Source organism: Neophocaena asiaeorientalis, unplaced genomic scaffold, assembly GCF_003031525.2.
Source record: "Neophocaena asiaeorientalis asiaeorientalis breed wild unplaced genomic scaffold, Neophocaena_asiaeorientalis_V1.1 scaffold451, whole genome shotgun sequence".
Lineage (NCBI taxonomy): Eukaryota > Metazoa > Chordata > Mammalia > Artiodactyla > Phocoenidae > Neophocaena > Neophocaena asiaeorientalis.
The window spans coordinates 799,331-818,419 of NW_020171819.1; the positions used below are offsets into that span (position 1 = coordinate 799,331).

The following is a 19,089-nucleotide window of genomic DNA, read 5'->3' on the forward strand; positions in this document are numbered from 1 at the left end:
GTGGCACGTGGGATCTTCCCACACCAGGGCTCGAACCCATGTCCCCTGCATTGGCAGGCAGACTCCCAACCACTGCGCCACCAGGGAAGCCCTGTAGATTATTTTATACATAATGTTTTGCACCTCTTAACCTCCTACCCCTATATTGCCCCTCTCTCCTTCCCTCTCCCCACTGGCAACCACTAATTTGTTCTCTATTAGTCTATTTCTTTTTTGTTATATTCAGTGGTTTGTAATATTTTTTTAGATTCCACATGTGATGTCATACATTATTTGTCTTTCTCTGTCTGACTTATTTCACTTAGCATAATATCCTCCAAATCTGTACATGTTGCTGCAAATGTCAAAATTTCACTCTTTTTTATCGCTGAGTAGTATTCCTTTATATATACACCATATCTTCTTTATCCATTCATCTGTTGGTGGACACTTAGGTTGGTTTCATATCTTGGCAATTTTAAATACTGCTTCTATGAACATCAGGGTGCATATATCTTTTCAAAATAGTATTTTTGTTTTTTTTGTTTTTGAATATGTACCCAGGAGTTGAATTGCTGGGTCATATGGTAGCTCTATTTTTAGCTTTTTGAGAACCTTCAATACTGTTTTCCAAAGTGGCTATACCAATTTACAATAGTTCCCTTGGTATACAAGGGCTCCCTTTTCTCCACATTCTCACCATCATTTGCTCTTTGTGTTCTTTCTGATGATAGCAGTTCTGACAGGTGTGAAGTGATATCTCATTGTGGTTTTGATTTACACTTCCCTGATGATTGGTGATGTTGAACATCTTTTCATGTGCCTGTTGGCCATCTGCATTTCCTCTTTACAAAAATGTATATTCAGTTCTTCTGCCCATTTTTTCATGGAGTTGTTTAGTTTTTTTGCTGTTGAGTTATATGAGCTATTTATGTATGTTGAATATATATTAACCCTTTATCGGTCATATCATTTGAAAATATTTTCTCCCATTTAGTAGGTTGTCTTTTTATTTTGTTGATTGTTTTGTTTCCTTTGCTGTGCAAATGATTTTAAGTTTAAGTCCCATTTGTTTATTTTTCTCCTTTGTTTTAGGAGAGGGATCCAAAAAATATTGCTATGATTTATGTCAAAGAGTGTTCTGCCTATGTTTTCCTCTAGGAGTTTTATGGTTTCTGGTCTTACATTTAGGTCTTTAATCCATTTTGAGTTTATTTTTGTATAGGGTATTAGATAGAGACTCTACATTATGCTAACACTGTTTTACAATGTATAGTGTGGTTTCTCATGATCACCACACAGGCCTTCTTTGGAAAAGTACCACTTACGTTCTTTGTTCAAGACAGATGAATATGTCTAAAATTAAGTCAAAACAGTGTATAATCAGAGAATTCATTTTCCTTTTTACATTACTCTATAATGAAAAACTGTATTGCTTTTTTTTTCATTCTCCAACATCCATGGTTATATTGTTAGTAAATGGCAATAAGACAGTGTAAATAGAATTTTGATAGATCCTATTGTGCCAGTTGGTTTTTAGTGGGGAAATTATTTCTTAACTTTAAATGAGATTGACTTTATATATAACTAATATTTTACACTTAGCTGGGAATGTTTATTTTGTTCCTACCTGAGAAAGTTTTTGATATACTTGTCAAACAAATTATTATTGCACATTCCACAGAGCATAAAAAATGTCTCACTGATTCTGCTTACAAGAAGCAGTGCTAACTTACATGTTTAGAAGAAATTATAAAATGCTAATTACAGATGAGACAAGCAATTATGTAGCTCAGGAGAGGAAAGAAAAACATTCTTTGGACATAAAGGAGTAATATGAGATACAAAACAAAGGAAATTTATACTGAGAAAACTGTCAAAAACAAAGATAAATAAATAAAGCATCAACTAACTAACGAGATACTCAGATAAATAATTTTAAAATCATTCAGAAAACAAATGTTTTTTCTACATTAAAAAAATAAAACAAAGCAACCAAAGAGAAAATATATTTTACCAAATGAAATTATATGAAGAATTTTTTTAAAAATCCTGAGAAGTATAAAATGTAAAGCATAAAATACATAAAATTCTTACAAATATTTATATTAACACATATAAAATGTAACTTAGGAAAAATTCAAATAAGTAGCAAAGATATGTGACCTATTACTCTCAAAGTTAAAGATGATATTAAGGTAGAACTTGAACAGAACATGAAGAACAAAACATGAAAAACAAAATATGTAAATATGAAAGAATAGACACAGTATACATTCCATATTTGCTGAGTGAATGAATGAATGAATAGGTGTGGAAAGTTAACAACCTAAAAAATCCTGAAAGTCTTCATTATGTAGTAATTCACTCATTTATTCCGTTTAGTCATTTATTCAATAAATATTCATTGGGTATTTATTATCTAAATTTCAAAGTTGTGACATCCTCCTTGAAGGCACTTAAAGTTTAACACAAGAAGATATGATACATAAAAATGAAATATAATTTTAATTCAAAGTAAAACAAATGGAATTTCTGAGACAAAGAGGACCAGTATATTCAGAACCCTCACACAGAAAATCCCTAGTATGTCCTGTATTCAAAGGCCTTAGGATAAAAGGGTGAGTAAACCAGTCTCTAGCCTCAGGGGATTTAAGTTTTAACTAGAGAGTGATTAAAAAAAGAATTACAATTAAAATGTAATGTGATACTCCTGTGTTGGGGGCATACATAAGTTGTTCTGTCCATTGCTACACAGAAGAGGGAACTGCTTTTCCCAATGTTTCTATCAGTGATGAAGATACATATGTAAGGTAGTGAAAGAGGGAAAACATCCATTTAAAGAGTATAACATTTATTGGGCTTCCCTGGTGGCGCAGTGGTTAGTACGACTGCCGATGCAGGGGACACGGGTTCGTGACCTGGTCCGGGAAGATCCCACATGCCGCGGAGCGGCTGGGCCCGTGAGCCATGGCCGCTGAGCCTGCACGTCTCCGCAACGGGAGAGACCACAACAGTGAGAGGCCCGCGTAGCGAAAAATAAATAAATAAATAAATAAGTATAACATTTATAGAAAACATGACCACATGAATAGTTTAGGAAAATTGTAAATGCAATAAAATTCACCTTCAGAAAATGGAGAAATGCCTTATATTTCTGGCAAACATAATGAAAAATGAATTACAGTCTCTATCTCTATGTCTCTCTCTCTCTCTCTCTCCCTCCTGATTGAGATTTAAAACTTCCAAATAGGGATTACTAGAAGCTTTCAATAAAAAAATATTTACCAAAAAAGAAACAAATATTGGACTGCCCTCAGTCTCTTTAGTAACATTAAATAATAGAAAACATGACTAAAACAGAGCTCTTGAAGGAAGAAGGCTATGACACAATATGTCTTTATTTAGTCAAGTTTTCTTTGTACAGGAACATGACAAAAATATTTTCAAATCTACAGATAGAAGCATGTCACATAGTTATCCTTTACAAATAAATTGTCTTCTATAAGAACAATGATAAATGAAAGCAAATACTCAAAAAGAGGAAACTGGCTAGAAATCCTAGTAAACAGTAAAAGTAGTTAAAGCATACAGAGAGAAGTTTTTGAATAATAGTTTTAAAGATTATATTAAAAATTACATTTGTTTTCCTTGGAAAAGAGATGATCTATGATATGTCAAGCAAAAGAAAATGAGAGGCAGTGTCCACAACGCCAGATTAAATTAACTAAAACTATGGATCAGTATGTGTAGTAGCAGAATGAACCAAAGTAGTGAATTTTCATAGAATAGATGCCATTTTAATTTTTATGATTCAATATTGATTTTATGATGTGATTGTAAAAGTTTAAACAAAAGTTGACCACACCCCTTTAGTAGACTGAAAACTTTGTTATCTCACAAATTACCACAGGGAAAAGTGTCTACCAAAATATCCAGAGGTAGAAAAGAAATAATGAAAACCAGAAAATATGAAAGGAACAAGGTTAAAAATAAGATCCAGGGAGAAAAAAGATAGGACATTAAAAACATTCATGATGAGCTGCTTATAAAGAAACCCATAGAATGAGAAGTATGTTGAAAGTATAATTAGAGATAATTATTTATCAGCAAATGCAAATATATAAATAAGGTAAGCATGATTAATACTAGGTCCTGGAAATTTAGGTGAAAAGAATTACTTAGAATAAAAAGTTATTTTTATGTGATAAAACATACTATCTAGAAATAAAGGCAACAGTCATAAACCATTATAGTATCATTCAATTATGTAAGTCAAACTATTAAAAGTAGAAGATGAATTGTTAGGAAGTTGTATTATACCATGAACTGTCAGGGGGATGATAACAAACACAACAATAGTTTTGGAAAGTTATATGACAACATGTACTAATAATATAATCCTAATAATTCATATTATTTGGGCTCAGTAATTCCAATTCTAGGAATTTGTTTTTAAAATAATAAAAGACATGGGCAAATATTTGTAAATAACTCTGTTTACTAAAGCCTTGTTTTTAACAATGATAGTTAAATTGTGATATGTTTATATGATGTTCATATTATACAATCATTCAAATTATGAATTTGATTAATTTTAATGCCAGAAGAAAATGCTCAAAATAGTATAGAAACAGGATGTATTTAATAATTTATATAATACTCGTAGCACACTTATAAACACCTTGCATTGACTTCTTTTTCATTTAATCCTCACAACAGCTCTGTGAGGTAGATAATGTTATTCCTCCATTTATAGATGAGGAAATTGAGGCACAGAGAAGTAATGTGCCGCAGTCCCCTGGTGGTAAGTGGTGGAGATGTAATGGGATTCAGGTTGTCTGACACCCCCTTCAGAGTCTGGGCCATTAACTACAAGGCTATGATGGAAATTATGCAAGGAACATACATGTAAAGATAAAAGACTTGAAGGAAATACACTAAGCTTTATTAGCTATGATTGACATGGGTATGTATGTAGGTTCAAAGTTTAAATTGATGTTCTCTTTTATATTTTTTGTGTGTTTTATAATTTGACAACAATAAATATGCATTCCTTTTATGAAGAAGAGCCAATTTATTTTCAGAACCATTCAGAATATAAAATAAGAAAAATGAATAATACCATAATTTTCTATAGTTCTTTGTGGTTTTTGAAGTACTTTCAAATTACTTATCTAACTTGATGCTTATAATTAAAGTGACCTTATCATTTAGTATCCAAACCATGACATTTTTAATTGTACAAGAGGGTTGCTATTAATATTTACACCAAGAAGATAACCATAAACTTGAAGTATCCAAGTCAGCCAAGATATAGACTCACTCTATCTAAAATACCTCTGTGAGATCAAGAGTACTTTATTAAATTTTGGAACTGAGAAAAAATAAATGACTTGATTAAATCATATAATGAAAAAAATCATGGTTCCAAACATAGATTAAAAGAAAAAAAGATTGTCTTAACTTAATCAATGGCTCTCGTGATTAAAACAAAACAATAAACCCCACTGATGAAAAGTTCTTCAATCAGTACAAAATTTTGAATTATACAGTCCTAATAGATTTAAAATCTGGGAATCATACAAAATTTTATTTGATTTAAAATGTTATGCCATTGAAATTTCTGAAACTTCATAATATTCTGCTCAGAAAACTGAGATTTATAAAAAGGGATACCTAATATTTGTGATTATAGATAATTATGGATTCTTGAGCCAGAACCCTTTCATCCCAATAGTACTAGAAAAGCAACTGACAGAGGATGAAACTAGATAAGTATGTTTAGAAGAATGAACATTCAGCTAAATTATTTTTTATAAAAGTAATCATGGAGGATGATGTAAGTGAAATGGGCAATATTTTGTATTAGTGATTTGATTAGAAAGTTGAAAAACTTACTGGTCAAGCTTGAGGGTGTCATTTGGCAGATGACAGTGGGCAAATGATGTTTGCCAGTGCTTTGGCTGGTAGAATCACATGTCTGAAAGAAATCTAACTATTTAACCAATAATGAAAAAAAGGGAAATAAAATCTAAAGGACAAATGCGTAATAGGTATTAATTATAGATCAGGGGCAGAAAAATGGCAGTGACTGCAAAATACAATCTGCAGATGTCTTGTTTAGCCAACAGAGTAGATTTATTTTTTTTAAATGATTTTGAAATTGAAACAATTTAAGCAGGTCAGGCAGGCATTCTAGGTTTGACATCCCTTCTGTCCTCCACCCAGGTCCCCAGCAGGGCCTCTTCTAACTCTGGTGATGCCTTGCTGGGAACTTGAAAAAAGTACCTGCTCTGGGAACATGCAGCCCAAGGCACACAGCAGAGCGGGTTGGGATTGTGGCCCCTCTTGCTCTTCTGCCTTGAGATTTTAAAACTTCACTCCCTAGCCTGGAAATTCTTACTACTGGCTTATGCCCTTTCACGTCACACATTGATGCTACCTGTCCGGCCCTTGAAAACTTTCCATTATTGACCCTAAATTATAATTAGTCTCTGTCTTTATGACATCATGGTAGTCTCAGTCTAAAGTAATTTAAAAGATCAGTAGGTAATTTACTTTGGAAAGAATGCTGAATCAAGATTTTTTTTCTTTTTTTTCCCTTACTGTATTATTTGACTTTTTTTCTTTACTGACACAAACATTAGGAATATATAGTTTTTCACGGTAAGAGGAAAATTAAGTAAATATGAGAAAATATGGCAAGAGGTTCTTTTTTAAACATCACTAGAAACATTTATATTGAATTCCTAGTATAGTCAAATAAGTTCTTGAAAAAGAACATTATGTGAGATTTAAAAACTTCACTCCCTAGCCTGGAAATTCTTACTATACTGGCTTATGCCCTTTCACGTCACACATTGATGCTACCTGTCCGGCCCTTGAAAACTTTCCATTATTGACCCTAAATTATAATTAGTCTCTGTCTTTATGACATCATGGTAGTCTCAGTCTAAAGTAATTTAAAAGATCAGTAGGTAATTTACTTTGGAAAGAATGCTGAATCAAGATTTTTTTTCTTTTTTTTCCCTTACTGTATTATTTGACTTTTTTTCTTTACTGACACAAACATTAGGAATATATAGTTTTTCACGGTAAGAGGAAAATTAAGTAAATATGAGAAAATATGGCAAGAGGTTCTTTTTTAAACATCACTAGAAACATTTATATTGAATTCCTAGTATAGTCAAATAAGTTCTTGAAAAAGAACATTGAGATTTACTTTTATGTACAACTATTAGAATGACATATCTATTCTTATGAAGAACAGAAGTTATTAACATTTCTACTTTTGTGCTTCTCCAATTAAACGGAGATAGATATCTTAAAAAGTTACTAAGAAAGCTATGCAAATGAAGAGATCAAAAAGAGTATGTATGATAAAATATAAAGAAAATAAAAAGATCATAACATTTAATTTGGATTTATGCTGATGAGACCCTTGTTAGCATATTTAGGTAGACCAGAGTAAATGTCACCTGCTAAATCAATGTCACGTTAAAGATAATTTAATTTACAAACAGTTCCCAACTTACGATTTTTCAACTTTACAATGGTGATGGTGCAAAAATGACACATATTCAGTAGAGACTGTATTTTGAATTCTGATCTTATTTTTCTGAGCAAGTGATATGTAGTACGATAGTTTCTTGTGATGCTGGCAGTGCAGTGAGCCCCAACTCCCAGTCAGCCACTCCATCACCAGGGTAAACAACTAATACACTTACAACCATCCTGTTGTACATATAACCAGCATGTTTTTCATTATAGTTCAGTATAGTATTCTGTAAGTTACATGAGATATTCAACCTTTTATTATAAAATAGGCTTTGTGTTAGATGATTTTGACTACAACTGTAGACTAATGTAAGTGTTTTGAGCACGTTTAAAGTAGGCTGGGCTAATCTATGATGTTTGGTAGGTTGGTGTACTAAATGCATTTCTGATTTAACAATGTTTTCAACTTATGATGGGTTCATCCATAAGTTGAGGAAGATCTGTATGTACAAAACTTTACTTTAAAAAGAAATTGATAATTTATAGCTTCATTTGAGGAAAACAAGTTGGGTAATTGGCTAGGGGCATACGTAAGACAGATTTCACTACTGATGACTCCCAGGTTTGAGAGGGTGAGGAAAAGTAATGCTGACTAAGAAATACTGACTCTGCGTCTCCTTTTGTTTCTGTTTTCCTTTACTGGTCACCATTGTTACATGACATACAATGGTGCAGGTCCATGTATGTAAACCACCCAATTTATGTATTTAGTGGCATCTTATGCTTATATGTATCTCTCCAGAGGTAGCTCTATGTCATCCTATAGACTGTGTTCAGTGAGTATAAAATGTCTGAACACAGAGAGTATATGGCCTAATCTATCAGAGGGTATTAGTTAAATTAAAATACATATTGAATAGAATACAAGTGGAAGTATTAGAATGGGTTATCCAGATGAGATTATGCTGTAATCTCCTTTCCTTGGAGTATCTTAAAGCTGCAAATGTATATTTTTAAATGCTCTGCAGGTAATCTGGGGTATGATTTTGCCCTACTGGGGGTTTTGTGAATACGAATTAATGCCTCTTTTAAGCCTGCTTTTACCTATTAATTTACCCTGGATCTCCAGGTTTTGCTCTGTCTTTTAGCTTTGTCCATATAATATGGCATGTTATCATTGTAATGAGAGGATAAGACAGATCCATTACTGTCAAAAATATGTGCTATTAATGAGCTTCCAGCCAGCTATCAAGGTATCATCAGCAGTAGTTTATCTTGGTGAATGAAAGTCTGAATGGAAAATTAAGCTCCTCACACTGACTGTAGACGTGCAATGGATCATTTTGTTCTTTAATGTCACACTTCACTGGACACACTTCACAAAGCAGTGAATCATGCTTAAAACAAGCAGCCGTTACTTCAACAACAGCAGGTAATGCAGCAGATGTGAATAATAAGTGTTAGCAGTCTTAACTTTCTCTTCAGTGCTCTCTCCCAGGTGCCTGATGGACGATTTACAAAGTACATATGCTATTTTATAGATTGGAACTTGGGATCCAGCCAGTGGCCTGAATATGACAGAAAGTCAAAAGGGAAAGCCAGCCAACATCACAGATTCCTTATCCAATCGTTCTTTGATAGTTACCACCATTTTGGTAAGTGTTTTTCCATTCTTTTTAGATAAATGTAGGTAAACATGGAAATGGATAGAAAAGGACATTATAATTGGAGTAGTAATGAAGAGAATGTAATATATTTTACAGTTATTTAGCAATTACTGTATAACAGATGAGTCAATGTTAATTTAGTCACAGTTTTATTTTGTTAGCTTTCAATGATATAAATTATATTAAAGTTTGGGCTGCTTATGTTGATTAATAATACAGCTTCATATATTACTGGAAATCTTTATGTTTCTACAAAATTAGTTGCTATTGAAAAATTGTCAATGTTAAGATTTGAAAAGTACACGGACATGCAGCTGTATAAATATACTTATGTGAGGAGCTGCATGTGAACTTTGCTTCTGCTTTCATCTCCTGCAGGTATATTTCAGAGGGCATACCATTTATTTTTCAGGACTTTTTCTATTATAATTATATTTTAACCTTGATTTCAATTTAATTGTTTTCATCATGGCAAATTCACTTTTACTTTACTAATCTCCGTAATGAAATCAAATGACAAGTGCTGTTTTAAGCCAGAAATATTTTCATCACCAATAGAATTAAATTAATACTGATAAGCTGGATATTTTTACCTCTCTTATAATTATATATTTTAATTAGATCACACAGTAATGTTTACGTATGCCTACCATGCCATTTGCAAATGGGAATCTTAATTTTAGGACAAGCAAGGGGCTGATGAATTAGTGAGTACTTTTACCTACAGAATAAATTTATCAATACTAGTTCTTAAGATTCCCCAGGTAATCAATAGGAATGTAAGATTATTGTCCAGAACAAACCTCCACACAATTTTAGCATTTATATAATTTCTAAATTTGATTTATGGTGGCAAATCAAGCCAGGAAGAATTCATAATCTTGTCCTTATAGTAACAACAAAGGATGTCAGATCTCTAGGCATGTCAAAACAAAATGGCTTGTGTTAAAGACTCTTGATAATGAAGCAAACCTTGTAATCATGAAATGACAGTGATGGAAGTTCATGAGGATTTTTCATTACTCCCTTGCTAAGAACCTCAGTAAATACTTGCTTCATCATATCCAAACTTTGCTGGTCCCTTTAACTTAATTTTATATCTCCTTCTCTTTTCAAAGATAACTCCCAAACCCACCAATCCACCAGCCCTGGTCCTCAGATGGAATGTCCTCACAGGGCACTAATATATCCTTTATCTGCCAGTATATCCTGGATCTCATAACCTGCTGCTGGGACAATTACAGTAACTATGTACCTATTCCTCCTGCTGACAACCTTCTCTCATTGAAATGCACTTCACTCTCCACTGTGAAGATCTAACTCTGTCATTTCCTGCTTCTCTGCTTACAAGTCTTTAGTGAATCCATATTGACCATTAAAAAGGCCCCCACGTTTTGACCCTGACATTCAGAGCTTTCTACAGTCTTGTCTTCTCCCACATTTCTATTGTCATTTCCCATTATTCCCTTCAGGAATCCTGCATTTTAACTGAACTGGGGTAATCAGTTAGCCTATTACTGTGATTGTGTTAGCCCCGTTCCCTTTGTTTGCAATATGGTTCTCTCCATTTCTGAAATATAGAACTTGTCAGTAGTTTATATTATTTAGAATGAATACTATATTATTCTTAAGTTATTTCATGTGTGTAATATTCCTCCAAACATCACCGACCAATCCTTGGAGAATTAGGATCTGACTAAGCCTCCTGTTTTTACACCATATGTGCCTCTACAATGCTCAGAGAGTAAAGAGTGCTGGGCAAGGGACATCTGTCGTCTTCAGCAACCAGCCCCCATTCTCCTTTCTATGTTCTTCCTGATCCAGCCAAACTCTTAAATGCATCACTTATTTTATGGCTCCAAATCTTTGCTCACTTCTTTATGATCCCCTATGAAAAATTTTCATCCTTCCAGACCCATCTCAGATGACATGCTCTCTGTGAAACTCTTTTATCTTTTCATTTAGTTGCGTATGTTTGGGGTGGGCAGAGGAGTATACATTTCATGTATCATAATACTCTATCATAGCACTTACCATGCATTTTTTTATTTTAGAAATTTTGTATATATCTGGGTCTCTATTTGGCATGGATCTGTACAAGGCCAATAATCAAATTTTACACTTTTTAGATCTCTTAGTGTCAGAGAAGAGTGACTTGGGCATAGGAGGCACTCAATAAATATTTGTCAAATTAAATAAAATAAACAGTATTTAATTAAGCAGAAAATTAGGGGGATAAGCAACTTTTAAATGGCTGTATTTAAATATTTTTCAAGTGTGCAGGTTATTGCAAACTTCTTGTCCAGACAAAGCAGGTGATTAAGACTACCCATACAATTTCTCAGTATTGCTTAATTACTCAGAGTTATTTTATAAAAAGTATCCAAATATTTTTCTCAATAATAAACAATTTTATATCTATTCATAAACAAGTGGTATTTAATCTTAGCTTCATATGAGAGCCAGGCATAAAGCTTTTAAAAAATTATTGCTACCTTTAACTGTAGGACATATTCATTTTTTTAAGTTCCACAGGTAATTCTGACCTGTAATGATGATTGAGAACTATTCCTCAGATCATTGCTCCATATAACCAAGATGTAAGATCAACTCTGGCACATACTCTAAGCTTACATTTTAATGAATAGGTTACTTATGTTTTAGACTATGTCACTGTATTAGTTTCAGAGAGGTTGTGATTTTTGTTAAAAAGAAAGGTACGTTATTTGTTTTTATATCACTTACTTGAAAAACTTCTTTTTCTGAATATTCTGATCACAGCGTATCCACAATCGGGAAAAGATTTGAAGAGATTATTTACATTATTTATATAAGCCAGCTTGATATAATTTATAGATACTTAATTTATATTTTATAAGGAAGTATGATCATTTGATTTATATTATGATTATTTTGTCCTTTTCTCTTTTGGAAAATCTCAGAGGAGATTCTGCCTATGTTGTGAATAATGATATCTCCACAGAGAGAAGTTCACTTAATGCTTCTTGTTTGACATTTTTATTATGTGTCTTAAAAAGAACCAGTGAGGTTTTCTAGAATTTGGCATCATCAGTGTGCTTATCATAATCAGCTCCATTTCTCTTGAATTTTATTTATTTTTTAATTCATTCTTTTTGTATTTAACGAATAGGTACTTAGTGATGATGATATATCAGGCTTTGTGATAACCACTATATATATTTTTTTGTTTTGTTTTGTTTTGTTTGCGGTACGTGGGCCTCTCACTGTTGTGGCCTCTCCCGTTGTGGAGCACAGGCTCCGGACGCGCAGGCTCAGCGGCCATGGCTCACGGGCCCAGCCGCTCCGTGGCATGTGGGATCTTCCTGGACTGGGGCACGAACCCGTGTCCCCTGCATCGGCAGGTGGACTCTCAACCACTGCGCCACCAGGGAAACCCGAAACCACTATGTTTGATGGAGAAAATAGACATGGTCTCTGCCTTTATGGAGCTTAGAAAATGGTAGGATTCATAAGGAGAACTACACACACGCACACACATACACACGCACACACATACATGTACCACACACCACACCTTGTGATTAAGATATAAGAGAAAGATAAAGTGTGTGATGCCTTTTACAGAATGATCCAGAGTTACACTAGGGATCAGGAGTGGAAGGATGGGCCAGGTTAGGTCTCACTGCCGAAGGATAGAGAGTTGAAGTTTGAGAAGAAATTATCAAGGTAAAGAGAGGGGGAAGGAATACTCTCAGCAGAGAGAACAGCATATGCAAGGGCCCTAAAGCAGGAAAGATCTTGAAAAATTTGCAAAATTGAAAGAAGACCATGATAACTGAGGCTGGTGCTTTTATCTGCTTCTCAAATTCACTAAATAAGGTTATATGAATATGGTTCATTAAAAAAAATAATACACATTTTTGGTATGTCTGCTATGTGCTAGACATTGTTCAAAGCACTACTCATAGATTTACTCATTTAATTGTCATAATAACCTTTTGAGGTAGATACCATTATCCATACTCTTTTACAGGTGGGAAAGCTGGTATGCAGATTGCCTAAGTAACCTGCTCATGGTCACAGAGCTAGAAAGTAGAGAAGTGGGCTTTCAACCAATCTGTGTGTCCAACTTGAGCAACCAATACTGTAAAATGAAGTCTCTAGTGGCCCAGGATGGAAAAGTCTAACAACTATAGTTTATGACCAGAATAGCATCTTGATTGAAAATTGTTCACCTAAAGCAGTGCTTCTCATCCAGAAATCCCACATATGCTAGAGCACTGTGATGCCGTCACAGGTGTGTCCCCAGACATCTAGACATTTCCTCAGGGGCCAAGATTTAGGCTACTCTTGCTTGGATGCCTCGGGCCTCTTGTTTCTCCCCTCTCCTAATTTAACGCTCAGTTTTCTTTCAGCTTCTTTAAACCATAATCGCAGATTTTTCTGGGCAATCAAAAGAGTAACGGGGCCTATCTCACTTTTTCTCTTTAGAATTGAGATTAAGCATCTTGTTTACTAACGTTTTTTGCTCCTCTTCAACAATATAACCTACGCCCAATACACTGTATGGGCGTAGTACGTATCAGTAGTCATATCATGGAATGAGTTCATTTTAGAAAGCTCTAAACAATTTTTTAAATATTTATTTTGTTAGTTTTGACTTAAATGATGTCATACAATTTGGAAATTATGTAGCCTCACCTGCAGGTCTAGACCTAAAACTGCAGCCTACTCACGCCCTCTCTTTCATATTCCTCATATTACCACTCTGGCTTTTGAATTTCAGATTCAGTGGTTAAAATTCCCTTGCTTCTTGTGTTTATCATTATTATTGGAGTTACAGATATCAACCTTAGAACCGTGTTTTCATATATGATGATTTCGTTTATTGCATAACAATTGTTAAAATATAAATTTCTAATCACCAAAAATAATAACAAGAATACTCTTTCTGAATGAGACGTAGAGAGCTTTTGAGAATAATGTGTGCTCTTTTTTCAGTTTATTAGCCTCATCCCGTTGTCCTTACTACTATGGGTACACTAGCTAGGGTCAGTATCAGGTGGCTGAATATTTATTTAAGTTCATAGAAGGAATGCCTATTTTCCCTCTGTGTTCTTGGTTTTCAATAGATTTCTTCAGGCCTGTCTAAATACGTTGAGTGTTCCCCACTGTGCAGCTCCTGTATAATAATTGATTTTTGTCCATCAAAAGATTACTAGCACTAAATGCTACTGTACATGTTCTTTCCCTTAACAACTAGTAGCACTTTAGCATGCAAATGACTATAAATTTGGTGACTGTTTCAGAAAAGTCACTTACTCTTAAGGAGGTTCTTTCCTCCCGGTTGCTCAATGAATTGAACAAATGTGCTTGCATCTGCAACTTAGTCTTAGTTTTTATTTTCTTAGCACTTCCTGGAAGGTTGTGTATTTCAGTACTCAGTTTACTTGCTTAGGCTTGTTAGGCTTTATTGTTGCAGCCCACAGATACAGGAGGCTTATCTGGGAGCAAACTCCCAAGGACAGTGGAAGGAATTACAGTACAAAAGAGAGAAGTGACCGAATCGTCCCCTAAATGGTTCTGCAACTTCTTCCATAATATCAACAAAAGCAGAGGATATGGGGAGGGAGAAGGGTAAGCTGGGACAAAGTGGGAGAGAGGCATGGACATATATACACTACCAAACATAAAATAGATAGCTAGTGGGAAGCAGCCGCATAGCACAGGGAGATCAGCTCGGTGCTTTGTGACCACCTGGAGGGGTGGGATAGGGAGGGTGGGAGGGAGGGAGACACAAGAGGGAAGAGATATGGGAACATATGTATATGTATAGCTGATTCACTTTGTTATAAAGCAGAAACTAACACACCATTGTAAAGCAATTATACTCCAATAAAGATGTTAAAAAAAAAAAAAAAGATTTCTAGGCCTTCAAATCTGTCCCTGCAATAGGGTTTTCCCTCTGATTCTTCTCTTTCTATTGTCACAGAGCGACAGTCAAGCACATAGTTCTTAGAGAGTTACTAGCATTCGGGCTTGGAAACCCAAATAATGCAGCTTCACAAAGAAAAAAGGGTTTTCATTCTTATCGATCACTATACAATTTCTAAGCAATTTTAAACCTGTGTTGTGGAGCTAGTAACATCAAAATAATTTAAGGAAGTTACAGTAGGTATACGTGTATAAGTAGTACTTATACATGTTAATGTGAAATGGGTGCCTCATTCAAACTCAGGCTGCTAGTACCCCATCCCTGCAACCAGCTTATTCAAAGACAACCAAACCTTTTCTCACCATATTTTTTCCTCCTGTTTCAGGGATCACGCTTGCCCTGCATTTCTTCTTTTCATTCTGGCTCTAATAGCTTGATGTGTTTTAATTCAAATAAATTCTCATATTCTCCTAGACCTCCAGATTAGCTAGATCAAATAAAACTGTTGGCGGTGGTATCATAGAGAAAGAAAGCTGTTGGTTTTAATGTGAAATTAGGCGTAATTTTTTAAACCTTAGGGTCCCAATCTTTAGAGGCTCTGTAAGTGACCAGAACCTCATTTTTTACCACATAATCACACACACACATACACACACACACCTGCTTCCTTCCTCCTTCTTTATTAAATCTAATTTTAAAATGCTACCATAATAAAGACCCTTAAGTATTTTCATTTTGTTGTTATATTCTTTTTCGTTGCCAACACTATTGTCAGCACCATAATTTTTTGAAGATTATTTTATTATTAGCAATATATTTTAAGTTCTAGAAGAATGATTGGAGAAATATGAATTTTTGGTTCAGCTTAACCACAGCAAACTACATGGAAATGAGATCATTTTGCTTTAGCTTTCTCATTTTCAAAGATGTAATCACAATAGTACCGTGTAAAATTGTGTAATCTAAATTTTAACTATGCCCTTGATCTGAGACTCAGATGTAAATTTGCAGCTGCTCATAGGACATATATCTACCTGCATGTCGAGGATCAAACTCAACATGGTTCAAACCTCCTTCTACAATTCCGACCTTAAAATATCTGTTTCTCCTATATTTCTAAGCTCTGTTTATGGTTACAGTGCTTTTCTTTTTTTTTAACATCTTTATTGGAGTATAATTGCTTCACAATGGTGTGCTAGTCTCTGCTTTACAACTCCAGTGCTTTTCTATTCACTCAAGCCAGAGTGGATACCCCAGTCTCTTTAAATTTCATAATTCAGATACCAAAAAGAAAGAAAGGATGGATTGTTCTTAGAGAGTTTAACAAAGAAGTGAGTCAAGTAACATTTTGAACAGGGAGGTATGGTTTGTTCTTGGGTACTACTGAATGGAGGCTTTACAGAGTCTGATTTAAGAGACATTTACCCAGAGGCAAGAGGAAAGACATGGCAACATTGAACAATCGTGTATGAGATTTCTTGGGAATGAATTACATGTGGGGCAAAAACAACTGAGAAAGGTGGACGAGGACTTCAAGGTTAAAAGCCTAAGAGGCAGGGCATTAGCGTTGCCACAGAGCATGATAAAGATGTTGGGAGGGGGGATAATGAGTTCTGTTTAGTCGTATCTGAATGGAGATGTTGGCAATAATTTTGTTTAGTCAAATCTTGATTATCCATGTAAGGGGATAATAAATTAGATTCAGAAATGAAATGCAGTTTGGAGATTAGCTAATAGGTACAGTCTCTCTTCCTATCAAACCTTTTACTGGAAAAGCAGTGAAATGGCACATTTGATTGATTGGAGGTTCAGCTTTTATTTTTTTCCCTCTTCTTTCACTTGGGAATTAAGCTAATGAAATATTTAATGGCCAAAATACAAATACCGGAAGAAAGACAGTAACAACCAATGTCTCCAGTCTAAACTGATAATTCAGTCAAGTGGAGGAATTAAATAGCATACCAGTTTTTACTAAAATATGAATGATAATCGTTAAGCCAAACTGTCCTTTAAACCCTTATTGCTCTGACATCAGTAAGTATCTTTCCTGAAATGTTGGTGAACGAGCACAACTAGCAGAATTCTATCCCTTTTTTCTTGAAAGCTAATTTCAACCTATTATGCAGTCATTATTTCTATAGGATTCACTACAATTTCAGGTAATTAAATACTCCATTTTAGGGAGAAAGACATTCTTCTCAGTTTCCCAAATCCCAGCAGATTTTCTATAGGTATAGAGTGAAAACAAAAACTCTTCTTAGAATGATAATTAGGGCCAATAAAGACTTAGATTTTTTTGTACATTATGTACATTCTCTGAAGTTATTCTTCTGAAAGGAGGTAAACACAGTTTGCAGCAGCTAAGTAGTGTATTAAAGGGATGTACGTGTGTGTGTGATATGTGAGAATGAGGCATTAAAAAGGATGCCTTTGCTTAGTAGACTTGCAAAACGAAAGAAATTTTTGTAGATATTCTCAGAATGCCCTTGAATTTTGAAAAAAGCTAAAAGTATCAATAAGTAATAAACATAATTTATTACAAATTATTTAGGTAAAGTATTCTACCTTAATAGGCATGCTCTGTACACCTGCTACACTATTTTGTTGTTTCTTTAAAACATAAGCCACAGATTATTATAGTTACTCATTTTCTATCCAGACTGTTCATGTGAAAGTGCCTTTTTAATGTCTTGAGGTGTCAAAATGAGGTTTGTTTTCTAGGCAAGAGAACAATATATGAGCTCACATGGAGACTCTTGTCAGTACTTTTTGATCCTAACAAGCCAGTCATCTTTAGTACTGCCTCTTGTTGAAAACATTAAGTTGTTCCGATGGTAGCTGCTAGGTTTTTCACTTTGCCCTCCTGGTATTCTCACTTCCAATTGTGATAATCTGTAGCGCACCATAGGCTTCTGACTTGAATGTTAATTAGGGATGGCAGAGTTCAGACTCCAAGAGCCATGGTGATTAGAAGGAAATTTAAAGACCAGGGCTCAGACAATGGAAAGATTTCTCAGCTCTACAGCAGAGCAGTAAAAGCATAACACTTGGAATGGCAGAGGCTGAAAAAAGAAATGAATAATACTGTCCTGTCTATAGAGTAATGACATTCGACTGTGTTATTATTATTTATGCTTATCTATTGCTTATTGTTCTTATTGGTCATTTCCTGACAAATTCATGTTCCAAATGAATGCAACGTTGTTTTTGGCCTGTGCAGTTAGGTTTCTATGTATTTTTCCAACTACATTTAGGGTAATCTGAATCATTAAAATGTAATGAAATAGTAGTAGTTAAGTTTATTGTTAACTAATTCCCTTAAATATATGATCCCTTCCCATTTTTAAGATCAAAGTTTACTACATACATTCATGACATTTCCTTAATTGAACTAAGAAAAAAATAACAAGATTATTTTAGAATGACTAAGATGTAGTTTAGACCAGTGGTGATATTATTAAAAGTGAAATTGTCTACAGGCCTTGGGTAATATAAGAAGCTATAAAACCAAGGAGTCAATAAACTTTACAAATACTAATGATACTGGATTCTCATTAGATCTCATCAGGTTTAAAAATAGCATTTTAAATTAATACACGCACCTTAAAATGAATCATTTATGTATAATGTAGCAATCTTCTGAATTTATTTTGAAAGAATTTATAAAACATAATCAACTAAATTAGCACTTAAATACATATTTTGTATAAAACTGATACATATAAAATGCTTTTCTTTTTTAATCATCTTCCAATTATGAGATTCACAATTTCTTTCATACTTATTCACCAAAAGTTGGCTAATTAAGAATTAAGGGGCCGCGGAGCGACTGGGCCCGTGAGCCACAACTACTGAGCCTGTGCTCCTCAACAAGAGAGGCCGCGGTGGTGAGAGGCCCGCGCACCGCGATGAAGGGTGGCCCCCGCTCGCTGCAACTAGAGAAAGCCCTCACACAGAAACGAAGACCCAACACAGCCAAAAATAAATTAAAAAAAAAAAAAAAAAAAAAAAAAAAATAAAGGGTCT

General features: G+C 34.3%; 1 protein-coding gene across 3 annotated transcripts in view; it reads left to right on the forward strand.

The window, feature by feature from the left end:
• GRIK2 (glutamate ionotropic receptor kainate type subunit 2) overlaps positions 1 to 19,089 on the forward strand; it is a 626,810-nt gene that overhangs the window by 402,031 nt on the left and 205,690 nt on the right. For all 3 annotated transcript variants that reach the window (XM_024739236.1, XM_024739250.1, XM_024739246.1), the window contains exon 9: positions 9,021 to 9,134. In XM_024739236.1, the coding sequence (XP_024595004.1) occupies positions 9,021 to 9,134 (114 nt within the window). The remainder of the gene's footprint in view (positions 1 to 9,020; positions 9,135 to 19,089) is intronic.